This window comes from Aquila chrysaetos, chromosome 20 (assembly GCF_900496995.4).
Source record: "Aquila chrysaetos chrysaetos chromosome 20, bAquChr1.4, whole genome shotgun sequence".
NCBI classification, from domain to species: domain Eukaryota; kingdom Metazoa; phylum Chordata; class Aves; order Accipitriformes; family Accipitridae; genus Aquila; species Aquila chrysaetos.
In genome coordinates this window covers 20,608,754-20,631,760 of record NC_044023.1, presented here as the reverse complement: position 1 = coordinate 20,631,760, position 23,007 = coordinate 20,608,754, and the positions used below count along the sequence as shown (strand labels likewise).

Below are 23,007 nucleotides of genomic sequence, written 5' to 3'. Positions count from 1 at the left end.
AGCATGATAGAGATATGTAGTATGATAGAGATACTAACCTGATATCATGTTACCCAAAAGAAACAAACAGAACACTGGAAGAAAAATGCAGTAGGAGGTACTGAAATGCTTCATGCTTTTGTATACCTTCTCCCATATTGCAGCAGCATCCGCAGCATGACTAAGTGCTACACTTTTGACATGTTTTGAATGACCATACATATCGTGGTTCAGAGCACAATGCTGTTTCACAGCATGAAGGTATTAGGATGTGCCAATGAGAACTCATGGTATATTTTATAACATCCTTACTACAGTGATACTTGAGCGTGAAAATGTTTTTGTCAGTGATGCTGACAAAATCTGCTGACAGATTTGCTGGCTCATGTTCTTTCCCCATTTTTGCCTGGTTGTTCAGAAATCTTACAAGGAGGTAGAAAAGGGGGAGGAAAAAGTGAGGAATTAGATATGATTTTTAGTAGGATTATTGATCAGAGATCAATTCCAAAATACTGATATTTGCAGATAGTGAGATTTCTTTTGCTTGAGCCTGTTCAAAAGTGCCCTACTAGCAAGGTTCAAGTAAACATAGTTCTAACAGTCCCTGCTCATTATGCCTACTCTTAAATACCAAAATACACCAGTCAAAATTTGAAATTTTGGGGAATGCTCTGTCTTTAACAACAGTATTTTCTAAATATTACATGGTGCATTTCACATACCGTGTTACTGTTGTTTACCATAATATATTAAGTGTTTAGGTAGTAAGAATACTTTCCTGGCTAGTTCTTTTGAAGAGATTCTTCTGCTGGAAAAGTATGCAATAGCTGATGATACTAATTTCCATGTAAAGCAGATATAGTTGTTATTCCAGTGTGCAGTGAATAATGAATACTAAGAATAATCTATTTTTCCATTTTTCTGTAAGCTTCTAGTAGAGAACAGAAATAAAACTAAGTTGCATTATGCATTCTGAAGACTAAGATTTTCTTGTTGCAATTGTGATGCCATGAAGAAAATTGAATAGCCAAGGGCCTAGATAGATTTTTCTTCGTCATTTAGATTCACTTTTAAGTCACCTGCACAGATTTACACAGCCCAGACAGCTAAGGTAGCTATCAGTATGGTTGTGTTAGTCTAGTACACTAAACTAGTCTACTAAAACTAACCCATTTAAAAAGCAGTTAAACCCAGCAACTGACCTCTCAGCTGATGGTCTCAAAAGAGCAGAAGATTGCCCACAGAAACGGAATCAGTTTGGGGAAAAGTAATGGGTATTTCTCCTTTGGTGGGTCAGACAGCCGGTCCCAAGTGGTTAGGATCGGCTGCAGGGCACAGCTTGTGCTGGCTCACTTCTGTTGACAGTTAATTTCAGTCACTGAGGTGATAAATTGGATTATCAGGAGACAGAATCGGGAGTAGTCCAAATGACAGAGCAGCTTGAGCACATAGTGCTGCTGAGTTTGTAATGCAGCGAACCCAGCCCCTGCTCCGCAGCACAGCACGGGCAGCAGCAGGGGACGGGTGAGGGACGGAGGTGACACACCGACAAGGGATGCTGGAGCAAGGGATGTAAAATGAGCAGCTGCTGCTGCTGCGTCTCGTTAGGACAATGCAGTTAGGAACAATCGTAATGTTGGAAAATGCTATGTTTGGTAAGAAAATGCTGTCTTTTAAACTCCTATTCTAAAAACTCATAAAAACTGGTGTGGGAGGTATTGCAAAATAGCCTCTCTATCATTTATAGAGTTTGAACTCAATATAGTGTTAATAAATGTAAACATTTGCCTTTTATTAGTAAGAAAATAATTTTAATGGTTTGTGCCTCTACTTAATTTAATAAAACTGTTTTACATCTCTGGTATGTGTGCTTAGTGGATGGTACTTATTAAATAAGTAAGTGTATGCCAATGGATGGTAGTTATTAAAAAATCACTGTATGCCAAAAGCTGTCAGACAAGCTTACTGTTGAATAATGGGTGGCAAAAACATTTGCGTTTAACAAACAGAGGAGAATTAAGGCAAAAGAAATAATGTTAGCCTAACATACAATGTGTGTTTCTTATATAAAATTGGTCTTGAAGAACACAATATTGACTCTTGTTTAAGCACACATTTTTTCCAGCGTCTTTTCTGAGTGTACAAGCCAGGACTGCCTAGGAGCAGCACTCTCATACGTAATACTGTGCAGTTCATCTCGTAAACAAGGGTAGTGTGCAATGTATGGTGTGTACCCATACATGCCCTAGTGTGGGCTGCTGTGTTAGAAAGCATTTTAACTGCTGACATGAACTGAGAGACACCTTCACTCAGTGAAATCTTACTGGTAGCTGCAAAATAAATAGTAAAGGCAATAGCTCAAAATGAATGCCTGACAGAGAGAAACATTTTGAGAAACTCTTTACTCCGGTGTTTCTCTGGTGACTGTCCTGTCTTCTTTCGCGTGAACCTTTTTCTGCTCCTCTGAAATTCTCAGCAGCATTTCTTACCACTATTGCTAGTGTAGTGTAGACAGATACACCATCCTCTGTACCTAAAAGGAGGGAACCCACTCATTCCCAGACGTGAAAATACAGTACCTCTGGCTCAGAATACTATCAAATACCATGATGACAACTCATTTTATGGCTCCAACTGCTGTAGGAAGACACAGATGTGAAACAGGAATCTGACTGCTTTGTATAATCTTGGCTACTTAACAGAGACGTGGGAGAGCTTGTAGGAGAATGGGGCACAGGAGAGTACAATTGTGCACAAAAAACTGGAGGAGGGTCACACCCTGCACTGTCCTTTTGCCAATTTAGAAGACAATTACGGAGAAGAAGCTTTGCTCAAGCCACACACATTGAAAAAAGTGGAATTAGAGGGAAGTGATTAAGAGAAGGGTTAAGAGAGGGAAGATGTAAATCCAGTCTCCTGGGCTTTATTTAGAAATGTCTGGCAAGCAAGACTTCCATAACAAGTCAAAAAGCACATTTGCATTTTGAAGTCATGACAAAATACATGTTATGCTCAGTAATGTTACACTTCAGCAGTTACAATTGTTTTTAATTAAGTTTGTACATTACATGTATGCACACAGATGCAGAAATGGATGGCCTAAGTTAACTGTTTGTCGCCTGGTTTCCAGGAAGGCCACAAAGAACTGACATGACAACGTTGGGTATTTTACCACCAGAACTCTGATAACCACATTTTGGCCTCTCCATTGTGTCTCAGGACAGTCTTACATCACATACTACACTGTATAAGAGCCAAGAAAAGTCATTTAAGAATGGAAACTATCCTTCATCGTAGGGTGATCAAAGAGGCAATCAAAATCGCAAGTCCGATAGCATTTATTCAGACCACTGTATAGAATGAGATCAGTGAAAGATAATGAAAGATTTTAGATGGCCAAAAGTAGAAATGGGATGGAGAAGTAACAAGTGCTTAACTTGCACTGAAGTAAGTATATATCGTGCGAATCCAAAAGATAGCTATGTTTTTTCAGGGACAGGCAGTGTAAAGTTGCAAGGACTAGGAGAAGAATAAAATTATTAGAAGCTCCAGTGATAGTTTCATATGTTCTCTTATCTTTCAGATATTTCCAAATTTGGCTTGCCTGTTTCCTTTTGCCATATAGACTGAGTGCAGGCTGATTGTCCTCTAATACCTCCCTCCCCCTTAGAGTGTCTGAAGAACAAGGAAAAAGTCCACAGGTGATCCGTTCTTGGGGAGCATTTTCTGTTGAGGAATTCACTTCTGCGTGCAAAGCTATGGGGCTTAACCAGCCCCAGTAGCACAAATGTTTTCAGTTGGAGATAATCCTGAACAGCAGTTGCATTGTGAGCGCGGGGAGAGCCCACCTGCCTCCAGGTGCCAGATGTTCTGAGTGGGCACAAGTTCCACTGAGCAATGGACCATCACAGGCTTGTTTGGGGAGGACCAGTCGTGAACAGTAAATGTGCATTGCGGCGTGTCAGAATTTACTTGCCTATAGCTACATAGCAGCGGTCATGGACATTTAGGGTTAATTTTCTCACCATTTTTTCAACACCGATAAAGCAGCCACCGGAACAGAAACAAACATTTTTTGAGGAGAGCGTTGCACCATGGTTTGGTAGGTGCCTTCACCAGGGTGAACTATTCAGAAAGACCAGAAAATGTTATTGTCAAGCCTAGTGATGTGGACTCCTGGACTTTAGTCATATAAAAGGAAAATAGTAATTACTTCAAGAGTTGCTGAGAACAGTCTCACTTTCTGAAGTAGGAAATGAAGCTAAATACTTCAAAATGGAAAATTTAAAGTACAGTCAAAGTAAGTGAAAAAATGTCCTCAGGTTAAAGTGAGCTACTTTGGCTTAGGTCTCTGAGCATTAATTCCTGCCAGCAATACTTAGAAAAAATATAAACTTAATTAGGACAGAAGGACTGGTGTGGCTATTGGCCTTATTTTTATAAATCCTTCAATGTTGCTCCATTTAACCCTGCCAATGAATCTTTTTCTTTGATCTTAAACTAACAGGATTAAAACCAACTTGTTAAAATTGAATCCTGAGGTCACAGTGAAGATTTGTTAAGGCAGAACTTTGTTAAAGCTGCTATGTTTTCTTTTAGAAAAACAAAAGCAGTTATTTATGGAGTTTATTATTCCAAAAAGCTTTTATTTCAGGGTTCCTTAATTGTGATGGTAGATAATAATCATATTTTTACAGATAAATATATTTTAGTTATAACAAAAAGCTGTTTGTCATCCGTCATCCACTCAGTCTGGGGGTAGAAAGGGATATGTTCTGTGAATGTGTCACAGCATCTTTGTGTTCAGGAGGACTGACAGCCCCTCCAGCATCTTTTCTGGAGCTCCTATACTGTCCTTAATGGAAATAAGTTGAAGTTTGAAAATAAATCTTCACAATCGTGACACTTCCTTGCATTTCATGTATACTCAAAAGGTAAACATAAATTGCTTAACTGAGTTAATCCAGAAACAAATGGCAATGTGACATATTTTCTCTGCATACTGAAATCCTACGGAAGAGGCACCTGAGATGATCTAGCAGGTGGGCTCGGCTTTCGGTCCTTTGCTCTGTTCCAGTGCAGTCCATAATGGTACTGGCAATCTCATATAATTATTGGGAATCTTACCCTAATTTTGTAAAAAGTAGTAAGTTGCAAAGCATTGTATCATTTGATCCCAACATCTTTACAGAAATTTTATGTTTGAAGCGTTGGCAGCAATCTTGAGGTTACTCACATTACTAACAAACTCTATAACAACATTTACTGCTACACAGAATTTAATAGGTAAATTAGACATAGTAGTGGTTTCATTATTTAGTAGTGGCCTTACGTAACAATTTTATTTTTATTAGCAGGGGTGTTATATTGTAAAAATTGCCTATATTATGAACTACAAAACTACACTATAAACCTGAGCAAAGAGGCCAGTCAACCACGTGTAACTGCTGCATTCCAGAGTCAACATACTAACTTAGTCTCATGTCTAACATCATTTAGTATATAGCTAATGAGAGTAAGTCATGAGAGACACAAAGAGTATGTATTTATGTAGAAAATGTGAACCTTATTCCTTTACAAGTAGTCATGGAATATATGTGCATGTAAGTAATGGTAAATGAGTAAAGCACAGCCATAAGATTAATTCATAGAGACTAATTCATACAGATGAAATACTGGAGCAGTTCAGCACTGTGTTAGTAAAATGCTGAAGAATGTCATTTGTGGGAAAGCCTTGAGAAGCTGTCATCATCTCATCAGTTTGCTGGAAGAAAATATGGTCAGTTAAAAAAACGACAGGTTAGGTTTTTAGTTAATGTAAATCATTGCTTTTTGTGTTCAACGGAAAAAGAACACTAACAGCAAAAGATGTCCTATTCTTTCACTTTTGTTTCATCTTTTCCTTTTTGTTATAACTAAATTAAAAGAGATTTCTCATTTCTCACGTTACTTAGTTGAATTTGTTTGAAAGCTGCTTGACTATTGTATTGGGTTTGTGTGGCAAGGTTTTGGTAGCGAGGGGGCTACAGGGGTGGCTTCTTTGAGAAGCTGCTAGAAGCTTCCCCCATGTCCAACAGAGCCAACACCAGCCGGCTCCAAGACGGACCCGCCACTGGCCAAGGCCGAGCCCATCAGCGACGGTGGTAGCGCCTCTGGGAGAACAGATTTAAGAAGGGGAAAAAGTTGCTGCACAACAGAAACTGCAGCCAGAGAGAGGAGTGAGAAACAGCCCTGCAGACCCCCAGGTCAGTGCAGAAGGAGGGGGAGGAGATGCTCCAGGCGCCGGAGCAGAGATTCCCCTGCAGCCTGTGGGGAAGACCATGGTGAGGCAGGCTGTCCCCCTGCAGCCCAGGGAGGTCCACGGTGGAACAGATCTCCACCTGCAGTCTGGGGAGGACCCCACGCCGGAGCAGGGGGATGCCTGAAGGGGGCTGTGACCCCGTGGGAAGCCCGCGCTGGAGCAGGCTCCTGGCAGGACCTGCAGCCCTGTGGAGAGAGGAGCCCACGCTGGAGCAGGTTTTTTGGCAGGACTTGTGACTCCATGGGGACCGACGCTGGAGCAGTGTGCTCCTGAAGGACTGCAGCCCATGGAAGGGACCCACGCTGGAGCAGTTTGTGAAGAACTGCAGCTCGTGGGAAGGACCCATGTTGGAGAAGTTCATGGAGAACTGTCTCTCCACTGTCTCGACCCATGAGCCTTTTGTTACATTTTCTCTCCCCTGTCCAGCTGAAGGGGGGAGTGATAGAGCAGCTTTGGTGGGCACCTGGCATCCAGCCAGGGTCAACCCACCACAACTATTTACTCTCTTATTCCAATTAAAGATCTGTGGAGTTACAGGAACTGTTTATTTGCCTAGTCAATTGGCTAGATTTTTGATCCGCTTTATTATTATATACTAAATTCCTCTGAAGTCATACAATATTTACTTGTAGCCTTGCCTGGGTGCAAAAGAAAATATAAATTCACATCTTTGACTTATTGAAGACTAATCATATACCATAAACAATTCTGAACAGGCAAGATGTGGATCAGATTGCCTTCCCATATGATTTTTGTTAGAAGAACTAGTTAGAAATTTATGTACGAAAAGTAGCATTATTTTACCTTCTCATTGCATTAATGTGTTCTGCGTACCTTCAGAATTCTTCATTACTAGTTATTTATACTGTTAGTAAATATTTCAGTGGAGTACAAAGTGATAAAAGCAGTTGACTGGTAGTGAGAAAATTTACTTAGAACTAAAAAAATATGCTATTTGTAATCAGCACAAGTTATAAATACTTCAAGTTGCACTTTGAAGAAGAAAGAAGCTGCTAGTGTAGAAAATGAGGAGTGCATTTCATCAACGAATATTTACATTGTGAAAGACATTTTCTACTAAGATGGAAAAAAATGCGTCACCTTTTCACACTTTCAGAAAAATGGCCAATGTGTTGGTAAGAAGTTGTCTTATTTCTCTGGACCATTTACAAATACGTATGAATAAGCAAGCTGTAAAATTTCCAAGCTCACATCAAAACACCAGTAACAGTGCAGGGCGCAGATTCCAAGGGAGTTTCCAGTGCCCCGTGTCACGGAGCCAACCATTCATTGCAATGCAGAAAAGCACCGCAGCATTCAGAGGTTGTACTCTCACGTCTTAGAAAGGGCATTGGGATTAAAACATCAGCATACGCAAGTGTTCTGTTAAAACCCTAAGAGATTGTATGGCCAAAACCCAAAATAATCCAGCAACCCTGAAGAGCACCCCTGAGCGGTTCGTTATCTGCAGTTTAGATCAGTGATAGTGCTTTACCGCTAAATCTTACAATGCTGCTGTAAAGCAGTAAGATGAAAGCATAAACTACCAGAAAAAATCATAGTAAGCAGTTCTGTGAGGAGGACAATTGCAAGCTGTATCACTTCAAAATACATGTTTGCCCGACGTTCTGCATCAGATCTGACTGAAGACCCCCACAGTACAAAACAGACTGTGTAAGGACTAAGAAACCACAGGTGGAAAGCGTAGAGACCATTATTTTGAAGTTTATTAAGCAGATAATCACACATCTTGATTTGTATTACTTAACTCTGTATGCTGTCCCACTGACTAAAGTAATAAGGAAGCAGAGAGAGCATTTCAGAGAATGGAAAGTTCAACAACCTGTTTTTCCTGTAGTTACTTTTAACTTCACGTTTAGTAGCAAGAAGAGTTTGGATTATCTAGAGAATTTACATATAGGAATAAGGTATGTTGGTTCTTGGTCATCATAAGAAATGGTGACACAAAGAACATGCTTATCTGCACAGAAAAATATTATCCAAAATTACATATGTTTAAAGCAGAAAAAAAACAATTTGTGTGGAATGCAGCCATAGAGGAGGAGACACAGCACAGAAAATCTTGGGGTACTTTTCAGATGAGAAGGAGTATCATCACGGCCATGGCCAAATTCCCTTTTAGATCAAAAAATAGACCTAAAATGATGCATAACTGAGCTCTGTAGCCCCTAGTGAAGATCCTTGCTGCCTAACAAAATCCAGATCCCCAAGTAGGCACCCAACTACCTTTTCAGTACAGTAAGAAGAGATAAGCACCTTAACATTAAGAAGAGCCAAACACTAATTGACACGCTGTCTTCCAGCTCCTTGTGATTTCACCCTTTAGTACGTGAGCATGACTTTCGCTGCTGAGGTTAGAATTATAAATGTCACAGTTAACATTCAGTTTTTTAAAGTTTGAAGGGGAAGGTGTTGTTTCATGTTGAATATTGGCTTCTTCCTGAAAAAGCAATAATAAAAGTGTCAGATATTCCCCTATAATCTGTTTAGGCATGCCAGCTTTCCTTAGGGAACATAAAAGCTTGACTAGAAGAAGAAAAGCTTTGAGTATCAGACTAGCCTTTTCCCCCCAGCTTTGTAGCATTACCCCAACTATAACAGAGATATAATCTATATTGTCCTAATGCTTTGTATACTTCATGTTAAATAATCAGTTGAAGCTTGTCTGGAAACCATGAAACTCTACTGTCCATGTCCTTCATGTATCTGTTTCTGTTTCAAATGCATTTTCAGGTGCTCTTCCAGGCTTTTAAAATTACACTGGCAGTTTCTCGTGAACTTCAGGGGGGAAAAAAAATCAGGCAGTTTTAATCTTCCCAGTGTACTTCATGAAAGCAGTCACTGGGCTGTTTGAGGGATTAACCAACAGGAGCTTTAAACTACCCACTCATGTAAGCAAGTGTCCCAGCCAGCTTCCAGCGAAGCATGAACGAGCGCAGCCTTTAATGGCAGCTGGCATTAAAGAGCAGTCCTGCATCACATGCTGCTTTGGGCTTTAGTGGAAGGCCCTTGACATCAGAAAGAGCTGAACTCTGACCTTGGCCCTTGCCACCTTGGTTATCAGCGAGAGCAATTTGTTAAGGGTTATTGTGTGTGCAGGTCTGCATCAGTTGGGCAGTTAAGAATTTCTAAAGCAAACAGCAAGAAGCTACGTAATGTGCTACATACAAAGGGCTTTCACATTTGAATTCATATATTGCACATCACACACGCAAATTGCATTAAAAGATTGTTAAATTGTACATTGAAAGGCTCAACGGCTAGGACAGCTGTATATTCTTTGCTTTAATCCTGTGATCACATAACTGTCCCCCAAACCTCCCTCCAATGCACACAACTGATGGCACTGGCTGGGACGAGCAGCTTTTCAGTACTTTTGTGTTACTCTTATTGTTCAGCGGGTGTTTCACATGGCTGACTTACTGACAGGGTCTGAACTTTGCTTCGAGAACAGAATTGCTAGTTTTGCCATGGTTGTCCCTTTTTGTGTCTTTTTCACAACATTAATTAATCTTCCCAACTGCAAAGTGAGATGATATTAAGAGGTAGGAACCTGAAGTACAGGGAAAAAAGGTCATCCCATGGTGGGTGACAGGCCAGATTTGACAGGTGGTAAGCCTTAGACCTGATCTCAGAGTATTTAGAGTTACATCATCACTTTGAATGTTTAGAGCAGGACACTACGGTAGTGTGAGGTTGCGGGGTGGCAGCACTCCAGCAGACCAGCCAGATGAGGTGCCTCACGCTGGGCATTAACGCATTGGGGAATGTTCAGCTTGTGGCCACCTGCAAAAAGCTCATTTTGAGTGATCTGCAGCACAGCAATGCTCGACTGTTTTAAAAAACGGACTATATTTCCCCAAAAAACTCTCCCATCATCATCCCCGGTCTTTCTGGTTTCTCATGCAGCATGTGTCCCTCCAGCTCCTTTCCCCTGGTGCTGGATCCCGTCGTTCAGATCTCCCGCCCCAGCCAGTCCCAGGTTCGTGCAGGCACAGCTTGCCACTGCACACTGCAAACCCCAGGCTACACCGTTGCACACTGCAAACCCCAGGCTACACCGTTGCCCTGTGGTTTTAGCCAGGCTGCTGCTTTCTTTTTCATCCACTTGTCTCCTGTCTTAGGACGGGAGAGGGAAGCTGGGAGCTCCCAGCTGCAGCAGCGCTGGCGCAGGGCATGCCCAGCACAGCCGCAGGCTCTGGTGACCTTACCTGCCAAAGCAATGTGCCACCACGGCCCGCGTGTGAAGTGAGAGGTTCGATGTCTGAATACTTATGGTGTGCAAAACAGCATATTTTCCCTTATATTCATTCTCAGAAACAGATGAGCAATTTTTTTGCTTGAAAAATTTTCCACAAAACTAAATGTGAAGCAGATATCCGGCATGGATAATTTCAACCTCGTGGATAAAACTGGTAAAGCGTAAGCAACTGAGAAATGGTCTGAAAAGGTGCCAAGGATGACTAGTTACAGGTATTTTTACCAATCTCAACTAAAATATATCATGTACAAAAAGGTGCTGTGGAATACTAATGTTTTTGAAACCTCCCTAGTTATTCCATATTATATGTAGAAAGGATGGAAGTTCTACTTAGTGCATGTTTTGCAGCTGGGCATCAACCAAAGCATAGGGAAGTTGCTAAATGTTTCGAAGGGCTGTATTTCAATGATCCAGAAAGTGGTAGGGATGAAGTAAGACAGATATCAAACCCACTAATTACAGCAGTCAACTGAGATTGGAGGGCAACCAGTAGAAAGATAATACATATCTAGGCAAAAATGGGAATTGGGACATGACACAGATCAGGAAAGCAACGGACTCTGATGCTGAAGCCAAGTGAAAACACAGGCAGAAGGCAGAGAATCAGGCCCCACCACAGGGGCCACAGACTTAAGATGAAGGGTAAGCAGCCGTCCACGGCAGCTAGGTTTGGAAACCTGCTCCCTGGGTGCCTCCTGAGGTCTTCTACCCTGCTGGGGCAGAGACCTGACTCACAGAAAATTAAGAATCCCACAGGTAATTTCAGTAGCTGATAAAAATACATAGATCTGCAATAATTTTTTTGTTGTTTAATTCTGATTTTTTTTTTTTAATTTGATACTGACAATTTTCGTTTATGAACTGGTGCACTGTGGTTTTTTATTTAACAGGACAGGTTTCTTTAAATAATCTACTTACGACAGAAATGCATACTTTGGCATGAAAAAATAGTTCTGTTCCCCAGCGTCTCTGGAACACCACAGACTTGAAAGCAAAGTTTTTGTTGTATAAGCAAAAAAAAAAGTGCATGTCAAAGCTGAATTTTCTTTATTGTTTTCCTTAAAAATATCAGCTAAACTTTCCAAGGGAATACATTTTAAAAATCCACATTGGTTGATTAGAAACAAATCAAACCAGATGCACTAAGAGCCTTCATATGAAAATTCCCAAGCTAGACTAGATCATACTTTGGAACTGAAATTCTGTAGCAGCTTGAAACCTGGAGATTGAGAAAATGTGTTCTGTACTCTTGTCTCTAAGTCTTACCCCTGAATAAACTCACAGATTTCATTGAGTTGGTTGCCCATCATAGGGTGCGTTCTGTAATGTGTGGGCTACAGAAATGAACTCTGGATGTGTTTTCAGCTTTAAGACTGGTAGCTCTGTCAGATGTCACCCTTCCCTAGTTAAGATGTTTACTGACAAACCACTCTGTAATTCTTGGAGAAAGGCATTCTGGATTTCCAGAGCTATATGTGCAATACATTTGTTTAGGTATATATAAAGTTACTCGGGCAAAAGTACCTGCAAGGTCAGGACCTACATTTTCTCAAAGTAGCAAATATGAGCTGCACGTTAATACCGAAACCACTTTCATCACTTAATGTTATAGCGTATGATAGTATAGCTTCAGAAGAGAAATGCCATTTCAACAGGGAATCTATAGTGAATGAGATATGTAATGAACAGAAATCACTGCAACAGCTGTAAATTTAGTACATGGTATCGTTTTCTGTACTTAGTCTCACTCTGTGCCAAAAATGAATTTTTCATAGTGTCATTGAAATGGTTTGTTAGATACTTTATTTATTAATGCTGAACCGCGAGGCAATGCACTGACCCAGTTTGTGAGATCCCGCCTAATTTATACCCATTTAAATGTGTGTAGGAGAACACTATCTTTGAGCAAGTAAATACAGTAGACGGGTCCTCAACTATACTGATTTACACCAGAAATCTTTTCTCTTTCTGACAAATAGCACCTCTAAAGACTGAATAGAAGCTGAAGTATTTAGCATTTTAAAATTTGAGAAAACATCTTGAAGAAACCACAGAGTTAAAACGAAAAATCTTAGCTATTCAGGGTGCCTTCGCCCAACTCAGCACCCATTGGAGTCCAGGAAATGGCTCCTAAGAATATCACTTTAGAGCCATACAGCAGTTGGCAAAAACTTTCAAAAGGCATCTCCCCTCCTATGAAAAATGAATTATTCAGCATTCAACAACATTATATTTTCTGATGTGTTCACTTTTAAAATACTGTCCCCTTTCTATAAATGCCATTTGATTACGAACTCTTTTTTTAATTTTGTATTTCCTATAACAAATGCAACTAACATAGATCTTCTACTTATAAATCTGAGTTAATTAAATTGGAGTATGCCAGTGAAAGCAATCTCTTTTTAAATACAGACTCTTTGGGTCCTGAAAATCCCTCTTACTAGGAATAACTGCATTACTTCAAAGCAACTAGTGAAAACCAAGTGCTCTTTCATTTTTTAATAAAGAGATTTTCTGGTCCAAGGGGGCACACCTGATATTGTTTGCATCCCAAGCAAGTGGTCTGTAATAAGTGGCCCAATGAAAGTTTAAGCCTGCTTTCAAGGGTCATCGGCTTTTCTGACTGTTACTTGATCTGTTTAGAACTGGCTAATTTGTTAATCAGAGCAAAGCTTCAGACTTACTGTGATCACCTCCTTAATGCTGTTTTCACAGACTAATAATGAAAGCAAAAATTCTATACCAAATTGTTATATGCTTTTCTAAAAAGACAAAATAAATCAACGTCTGGTGTAGTATTAAATCATGCTTCAGATGTCAGAAGTTTGTTCTGTTCATACAGAGATTTAAAACTCATTTGCTCCAATATTTTGCATCAAGGATTTTCCTTTTCCTCTCACATACTACCTATCACAGTTTGACTTGATTTTCATCTCTCACTGGTTTATGTCTACATGTTTTCATGGGATTAGTCCCTATTCAGATGGTGAATAATGCAAACAGACATACCATCCTCTCTGTATCCTAAAGCTGGTCAGTTTGATTGGAGAAAGCATAGAATCTCAAAATGATAGAGAATTTAAGGGTTTCTCTGCATGGAAAAGTCACCACGATATAATTTGAATCTGTTGTGGGTTTTTTTTAAATATAGATAATTGGTGCCAAACTCCAACTTTAAAATTAAACTTTCTCATTTAGTTCAGTTGAATCCTTTCCTAATAGCTTTACATTAAATTAAAATATTCCAGTCTCCAATGAAAAGAGTGTCCACACAGGTTTTTACTCAAGTTTTGCTAGAAGAATTTAAGTTGTGCCAGGTCAATTTTCTAATATAAACTGCTTTCCCTATAACAATATGGACTCTGTGTGTAGGGAAAATAGAGTGAAAATAGTGGAATGCAAAATGCATGTCAGCTGGAAAATAAGTGACCTGCTTGTAAGAATATTTATGTGTTTTCTCCTGACTTGGCTTGGGGAAGAAAACAGCTTGACAAAACATCAGCTGTGAGCAGGATGTTTCTGCCATTGAAAATCCACATGGTCGTACTTGAGAGGCTTCTGGAAAAATGAAATGCTGTAGTTTAGAATCTGGAGAGTTTATTGGAAAGGCATTTACCCTAACATCCGCCGGGCAGGGACGTGTTTTGCCTGTTTGAACTGGTCACTTAGGAGTTATCATAATAATGTCTGCTTTTAGCTCTTTGCTGCATATTTAGTTAACTGGAGAAATGCACAGTGAAATCTTTCATTAAAAATGCCTTCATAGTTATACCTATTTGCTAATTTTTTTAGACCCAGTAGAATATTTTCTCTGCCAGTAGAGTATTTGAAAAGGAAGATGTATTCACTTTTGAGCTTGCTAAAGCACAAAGTCCTCCTCTTCCTTACTCTGTGTGTATATAAGTCACTGAAAAAAATGCAGTGAAGTTCAAAATCATTGTTCTTTATAGTCTTTCCAGTCTGGAAGTCAGATACATGACTGTAGGCCAGTCTCATTGCGTGAAATAAAATATTTCTCCGGAACACCACAGTTAGTCTTTAACTGATTTACTATAGTTAAACAGTAACAGTGAGAGTGTTCATAGTACCCAGCCTGGTGGCAAAACCACCCATACAAACAAGCCATTCATGAGAGCAGGGGAGGTTGTGAATAGTCTGAGCTTTTTTCTCAGCATTGCAGTGTGGGGCAAGGCTATCGAGGAAATCTCAATCCAGCTCTGCAGTCCAGCTTGAATAAATTCTAAAATGAAAGGTCTCTAGATATCGAGTAAGACCATTAGTGTTTTGAACATGACAGGGAGAAAGATCAGTCTCTGCACGACTGTCTGCGGTGCGGTGAAGTCACCTCAGTGCCCTGGCAGCCTCTCTAGACAGTAGGTGAAAAACATGAGAATACCCAGCAGTAGGGATAGTCAGCATTGCTGGACTGGGGAGTTAGGCGGTCTGGTATTAATGGGAGCTTCTCCTTCGCTGGTTAGAGGAGGAAGCTGACAAAAAAAGATAATGAGGATTATTAAATCTGTTCAAGGTGGATGAGCTAATCTTCTTCCATTCTATCCATTTCATTTCCATCACACTGGCCATGATCAGCCAAAAAAAAAAAAAAAAAAGGCAAGCTACTGAATGCTTTGCTAAGCTACCACTTAGCAAAAACAGTCTTCATGTCAGATAATCTATGATCTGTTTACTATATGAAAATTGCTTCAGTTTAGATGGCTTGGGGAATAGCATCTCATCCACTTCAGAAGCCCTTTAAGCTGAGTATCTGGTATCTGGTTTTGTTACTCTACCCTACTATTTTATAGGCAATGCTGCTAAACAGAATTTTACAAACTTCCAAAGAATGTTTTGCATGTACCTTTTCTAGCTCTTGAACCGCTCATTATAGTAAGAATTTCTTTGAACACTTTGGGTGTCTCACGCAGTGTTTGTATTCTCTGACGTTTAAATACCAGACTGCCTGATTACTTACGGAAATACTAATATCTGTTGAACACAGTGGCTGTTCAAAATGTCTGCAATTTTTGCGAGATTATTTGTGTCAACAGAAAACAGAAAATTCAATGTGGCAATAGCTGAGAGGGTGCACGGAGCAGCAGTGGTGAGGAGCTGTGAGCAGAGCAGCTCGACTTTCCTCAGGCAACGCGGGCTGATGGAGCCCAAGCAGGAGGGGATTATGGCATTATTTAACCATAGCACCGTAAAGGTAGAGTTAAAAAAAATCACTACTGTGTATGTAATGAAAAAAGAAGATGGTTCAGAGACAATTTGCAGAACAGATGTTGTACTAAGTACAGTTCCATTTATTTATCGTATTATTGGATATTTTAACTGCCATAGCATACAGAGTATGCTCCATAGGGTGACTGACGAGTATTTAAAAGGAGTAGGAGTCTGTGAGCAGTGCCTAGGTCTGCCCAAAGTGCTGTATATTCCAGATGTCATCCATCCCCTCTAGAAGCAAATACAAATGAAGGAAGCTACGTTGGTTACCTGAGCCAGGCAAAGAAACCTGAGGTGTCCCACCAAAGAGCCAGCTCCAGGAAGAGCTGATTCTTTGGTGGTGGGCTCCTGCCCCCTCTACAGCATGCTCTGCCCACCCAACATCAGGTTTTGCACAGAGCTTGTCATTCAGCCGAACGGGTCCCCTGCACAGGTGCCATCAGCTCCGGAGGAGGTCCAGCACTCCCTTCTGCTGTCCCCATCGGACAGCAGTAATGACTGAGGCTGAAATTTCTGTTCTACCTACATCATGCATCTCAATGGAAGGAAATACTCCTCTCGACAACAGTGATGATAGCACAAAATAAATAACCTCCCTGGGTTAGAAGGGACAAAGCAATAATTATTTAAGAAATAATGCAGTGCTATGCATATAGAAAAATCTCAGCTAGAACCCGCTTGCTTTTAGGTTCTCATAAATATTCTCCAACACTTTCTCTTTGGAGAGGCATTTTCCACAGCTGAAGTCTGCTCAAAACAGGTGGTCAGGGTTGTTTTGGTGTTTGTTTGGGGGAGCTTTAGAGCAGAATTACAGCTGCCATGTTCCAGTTTTCAACACATTCGGAAAATAGAAACAAGTAGTCGTCTTTGTGGAGCTACAGACAGGCACAATAAGCCAAGTTTTAAGGCTGCTTCAGTGTTTGTGGAGTTCTCACCAAGGGAAATTTTTTTTTGTATGAGCAGTGTGATTTTTCTGATTGCTTTTTGTGCTCAGATCGCAGCTCTGAAAGCTGTTGACACACATGCACAACAGACTTTGCCTTTCATTTTTTCTCTGCTCAATTGAAAGCAGCTTTTCTTTCCTTAGATTTATGATATCTTGTTTTCCTGAGTATTAAAATGCTTAGAGAAAAAGCAGAAAAATATATTAATTTTCTATGGGCAATATATTTTAGTAGAAAATTGGTGAATGCTTATGTTAAACCTAAACAGTGCAAGCTGTTAGGACACGGAAATATAGTATTAGCAAGCGTGCTTTAAAAAAGACAGTTAGGCGAGAGAAACATGGAAACAGCCCCCAAACCTAAGCAAATTGTCTGTAAAAGATTAACCTTACGTGTAAGCATATGCAGCAGGATGCATGCCAGATTTGTTTATCATGACCTTTAATGAATCTATGTTATGATTTGGAACCGAGTCCAAACTGGATCTTCTGTCAGCTGCGTCTCCTGCAGCCACATCACCAGCACTTTCAGGACACTGTAGCAGAAAGTTCAGGTCTTCATTCAGTTCAGGACTGATTTGCAACAATTAAATGATTACTCCTAAAATAAGGAAATTCTTCTCAATTCAGGGCATGATTCTGGAGCCCTTTATCACAAATGTAAGTTATACCAATGCAGCAAAAACAGATAGGCACATTTCATGCTGTGTCCTGAGGAGAGGCCTGAGGATTTGTATATAATTTGCATTTTGCCCTTTGGCTTTCACATAATTAGGGACATCTCTAGATTTGTTTTTCAAATTGAGACCATTAGAGGAGCGACAGTGAATTCCTGTATGAGCCTACAGTGCTATGTTTGCCAAGGTGCAAGGCTTTTCGCAGGAAAGGAAACAAAGACTTCATTTTAGTTAGCTTTATAGTGAACCATTTAGAAAAGATGGGAGAATGTGTTAACAAAGAATAAATGTAACAGAAACAGAGATATTTAAATTTATATCCGACAGAATTATCTTCTGGGGTTTTAAGGTTTTAAAACTTCAGATCTTCTTGCAGGGGAAGTCAAGTATTCATTTTAGGGAAAAAAGTCGAGATGACTAACATTGCACATATTTAATTTAGCTCCACCAATGTTTATAGCACTGGACACACAGTGTTTTACTGCAATAAGATGAATATTTATTAACAATTCAAAATGATCTGTTCCAAAATGTACAGTGCACTCACAGTGATGTTTTACCACAGAAGTCCAGGTGTTTCCTGTCTAAGTTTGGAAAGGCCACTAGCTTATGATAGGTTTACTGAGCAATGCGTTTATGAGTTTAATGTGCAGCAAAATAACATTTTATTCTGTCTCATCCCTCAAAATGCAAATGGTTAAAATTTTTAAATGCTGATATTGCCTAATCTAACGTGTAGGACGGACTTGAGAAAATCTATTTAATATGCACAAGGAACTGCCATTGTTCTTTATTCCGACATCTCTGCTGTAGTTCTCTAAAGTGTTTCAGTAACATGGAATAGGAGAGTGAAGAACTTGATAGAAATTGGTATTTTGTACATTGTGCCTCCACATGACGTTTATGTTGATGGTAATTCCACAAGTGATTGCTGGTAATGTTCTCAGTTTGGTGCTTTGTTCTTTTTTGAACAGTTCAGCTGGGTGCATCGAACTGTTCAGTAGGTTGCATCTCAGCAAAGGGTTTCAAGACTATTAAGGCAGCCTGCCTGAGCTGTAAAGTAGACCCTTTCCACATATCCAGAAAGAATTTTAGTTATGATTATACTTGTAGGAGATTGCAGTGACACACTTCTCTTTACCCAGAGAACTGTGAAATTGCAGAAGATCAATTCCTGATGGCAGAGATGAACAAAATAGGTCATGCCGATACACTGCAGTCCTGCTACCAGCCCATCCCCTCTGCCCACACATGCAGCTTTTCTTCCAGGAGAAACAGGGGAGTATGAGTAGAGAAATAGGCACTGGGATAACACCCGTGCTGTCCTGTGGTTCAGCAGCAGGGGCAGCCATACCGCAGGAGCAGAAAAGCTCCCAAGGCCAACCATTGTCATACAGCCGTCATTAAATGCGCTAGAAACTTCAGTGTTCTCAGTGACTGTAATCTTCATAAAATTTTACTTACATCTGAAACCCATCATTATAGAGCTTGAACTCTAGAGTATATTGCGCCAACATTTCTGCATTACTAGTGTATGTGTCCAAGCCGCTGAATACATAGCCAATGACAGGCAAACTGACCTACTTTTCCATGACACGTTCAGAGGGAAAGCTTTACCTTAGGATTGTAAGTGCGTGCCGTGTTCAGAAAGTATGCTCCTCTATCTGTTTTCACAGAGAGGAAATCAGTTTCTGTTTATTTCTGTTTACTGGAGAAAGGCTACTACATCTCTCAATCTGAGGAACTCAGGGCTGTGCTGATGTCAACAGTTGTACTTTTGTGTGATCACCCCATCACAACAGGGAGAAGATAGTAAAAGCATTCAGTTGCTTACAAAGTTCACTTCTTTTGAAAATCTAAGCTTGATGGTAGCTGTTTGCCTTCTGAAACAGAAAGATTGTTGTCACTTTCTCAGAAGGACCAGATATAAGCTCTTCTTGAAAAGTAACATGAAACTCACTTCCAAAGAGACATGACCAGCCAAGGGAAACCAATTAGTGCCAATTAAGCTGGCTCCCAGCTAAGCTAACTCAGTTCTGCAAGTCTTCATGAATGCTTTGGTGGAAGTCAGGAAATACATCCTTCTTCCACAGCTATGTCTTGTGACAGCATCTCTGGCTGTTCAGCCAGTTCCTCTTAAGCCCTATGCCAAGAGCACAGCAGAGCCCTATTTTCTCCTGTCTGCTTCAAGAAACAACAAACTACACGGTGCCTGTGAAGGTAAAGCTGAATTGTTAAAAACACTGTATGAGTAGGAGGGAACAGAAATTTTGGACAAAGTTCTAAGCCAGGAAGTGAAGATACTATTAGAAAGCTCAATTTCTGAAAAAAAAAACAAGCCCGTCGCTCGAGAGCCATCTAGTGCCTGCCTGGTCTCTGCATGGGGAGAGTGACAGGCCCGGGTGTCACTGCTTCAGCTCAGACCTGGCTGAAAACTAAACAACTAAACCCAAAACTAAATAAAGGGACCCGTAACGTGTCAACTATTTTAAGAGTTGGTGTCCAGTCCTGGATGCCTATATGTGTATAAATGTTTTGGTTCTTCTGATTATTTGCATGTCAGTGCTCACAGAATTTGACCTTTATTTTGAATGGTAATTAACACATTGGCTATAGATATTAATCAAAGACAAGAGGGTGAAGAAACAGAATATGCTTTCTGCATTGGTTTGTGCAACGTTTAAATAGGTGGGACCAGAGGAAAGGGTAGGGCATAGCTAATACTGTGAATTCCTTCCACACTTACTGCCATTCATTGTGTGCAAGGGATGTTCAAATTAAAAGATGTGCTCTGAGGATGGGAAGCAACATGTCTGAAGTTTGAACGTGCTAGAGTTTTCCTAACTTCCACCAGCCCTCACCTCTCACTAATTCTTTTTCAGTCTCACCTTATAAGCTTTAATTTGTTATCCTTTCTTCACTTGGGAATAGTGGATATAGGGAGCAGAATTATGTAAAGCATACTCCTCCTTTTATCAAGAACTTTATAGTCAGTTTTTGTCCTAAAGAAGTCTCAGTAGGGTGTGACTTGTATTTATGTACTGTTACTGAAACAAGAGTGAGTCTTTCTAACTGTCTTTTAGCTGAAAGTTTAGGAAAAATGAACAGAGCTTACACAGGCTCTCTTCAGAGATTCTTTTCAAAAAAATATATGCATTAAAAGGTGTTTGATACAGCTACCTATTTTCACTTACAACACAACAATCTACCTTTGAATTACAGACTTGAATGTGATTATTACACTTTATTTTCCAAAGTGACCATAAAATACTGTTAAGCATCTTCATACTGTTCCAGCCCACCCAGCCACTCCAGAACTGTGGCTATAGTCCAGTCCCTGCTGTCCCACCTGCTGCTGCTGCGTGAATTCTCCTTTGTGCTAACTCATCCCTAGATCCAGCTTGTATAATGTAGGAAAAGATCCGGTATGTCATTTTACACAAAGAACTGCAACTAGAAATCAGCTGGCCCTGGCGTGTGTACACTACAGATGCTCTTCAGAGCTCCAGACCAAGGCTGGAACTGCAGCACCTCTCTCTGTCTTACCCCTTTGTTGAACGTGGCTCAGACTGAAACACGGGAAGAAAATCTTTGTGAAAGAAATACTGTTTTCAAAATGCGGTGTCTGATTATGGATGCCTAATGCCACTACGAGCACACTAGGTAGAACTAGGTGTGTTCTACCATGTAGCCTGGGCTGATGACATTAAAGAAAAAAAGTTGTTCTGTGGCCAGAAAAGCCAATCAAACCTTTTTGCTATAAATTAAGCCCCTTTTCCCAAAGGATCTTCCAAAATCCTTTGTTTCCTTCTCCCACATGAGCCTCAGCTTTCCCTTGTGTCCTTGCAACCCATCCACCGAGCAATACTCAAACGCGCTGTGGCTTGCCCAGAGTAGCACATGCGCTCCTCGGCCACCTGGCTCCTGCCCGCCCCTGCCAGCTTTCACGACAGCTGGGTACCTTCTAGGCTTCCCACCATCTGTCAAGGTTGGCAAAAAACTAGCCAAGAAGTTCAAAAGTTACTGGGAGGAGACTGGAGAGAGCACATTCGGACAAGCTGCCTTTCCCTGCGAAGTCAGGCTAAAAGGGACCTGGAAACATTTGTTGGACACTGAGGAGGCCCCTCCTCCCTGCGGGAAGCAGAGCGTTTCCAGGAGAAGGGGAGTATTTTATGTACTAGCGCTTATAAGGCAAAATGTCACACCTAATGCAAATATATGCTCCAGCACGTGGCGCTTCCCTTGGCTTTTGCGCCAAGTGCTTTCCCGTGCTCTGCTCAGAGGCAGGGCTGCCGTGCCTGTTCGGGAGCAGCAAGGAGGTGCCAGGCGAGTCCTCCAAGAAACAGCCGTGGCTGCGAGCCCTCGCAAACTCACCGCTTGCACAGAGTTGGCCAGAATCAAAAGAAACCAGCCCAGAAAGCAGGGAGACAGTGGCGCATCAGTCAAGGTCTTGCCAAGTCAACACAAAGTTGACCATCTTGGGCTTGGATCAGCATCCCGCTATGGAGGTACCACGCGGCGGGGCTGCGGTCTGACCGCTCGGTTGTTTCTGCGGCCAAGACGTAATTCCATCAGGTCTCGGGCGAGTGGTCGGAGCTGGAGTTCAGAGCCGCTTCCAGGCAGCTCTGGTGAATAAAACCCCTCATTATTTCAGAGATTTACTAATTGTTTTTCTGATTCGGAACACTGGAAATGAGAACACCTATTTTTCTATTTTCGCTGACTCCAGCGCTTTTTGGTGTAGGCACCCTAGGGAAGCAGTGATTCAGTCATCCAACCACGTAACAACGTGAGGCTTAATGAGTAACACATTTGTACTTTCCATTCTCGGTCTGAGAAAAGGCCTATAAATAAAGCATATTTGCCCTCAGATCAAGAAAACCTTTTTCTTAAGTAATGTCATTAAATTTTAAATTAGATGTACAGGCAATTACTGGTGAAAATGTTAAATACTGGATAACCTATGAATATGACCTAATTTAATATAATTTTATAAATGCTTGAATTCAATTAAATAAAAACTTTTGTATAACATTTAAACTGCTTGCTTAGTTCTCCCCAGAGCTCACAGTAGGTTACTGTGAGCCAAACAGCATTACAGCATTTGTTTAAAATGCCAAAAGGCTTAGGATAGATCCCATATACTTCTAGCTGAATCCCTAGTCACTGGACAGCAATTTCTGGGCAGAAGCTGCTGTATTAAATAATTGCTAGCTAATAAATATATTTTAGACACATTATAAACCTGGATGTTAAACCTGTTAGAGTAAATGAAATGTTTATTGCAGAAAAATATGCAATTTGGTGTTTTGACCTAGGTGCGTTGTCTTGGAAACCGAACTCTTTCTTGTGCAATAAAAAATCTGCTTGTCATCTGATTTGAGCCAGTTATTTGCACAGGTGGTTTTCTTAGCAGACAAGTACTTAGTGAAAACAAATCTATTCTTTCTCAATAGTTCCATTATGTGTTCCCACAACAATGTGTTTCATTTCACTAGCCTTGTAATTAATGATCCATTATCAACTAATTAAATCACATTTAGATTTTATATGAGTTCATCTGTTACACAATGCTTGCTCCCCAATCCTCCTTCCTGGGTGT

The 23,007-nt window shown here is 40.6% G+C and overlaps 1 protein-coding gene across 2 annotated transcripts in view; it reads left to right on the top strand.

The window, feature by feature from the left end:
- Positions 1 to 23,007, top strand: part of PDZRN3 (PDZ domain containing ring finger 3) — a 149,978-nt gene that overhangs the window by 48,308 nt on the left and 78,663 nt on the right. Inside the window, exon 1 of one of the 2 annotated variants that reach the window (XM_030043764.2) lies at positions 21,682 to 21,913. The exons of the other annotated variant lie outside the window; for it this stretch is intronic. Within the exon in view, the coding sequence (XP_029899624.1) occupies positions 21,908 to 21,913 (6 nt within the window). The 5' untranslated portion in view covers positions 21,682 to 21,907. Of the gene's footprint in view, positions 1 to 21,681; positions 21,914 to 23,007 lie in introns of those variants that run through there. 2 annotated transcript variants of the gene reach the window in all.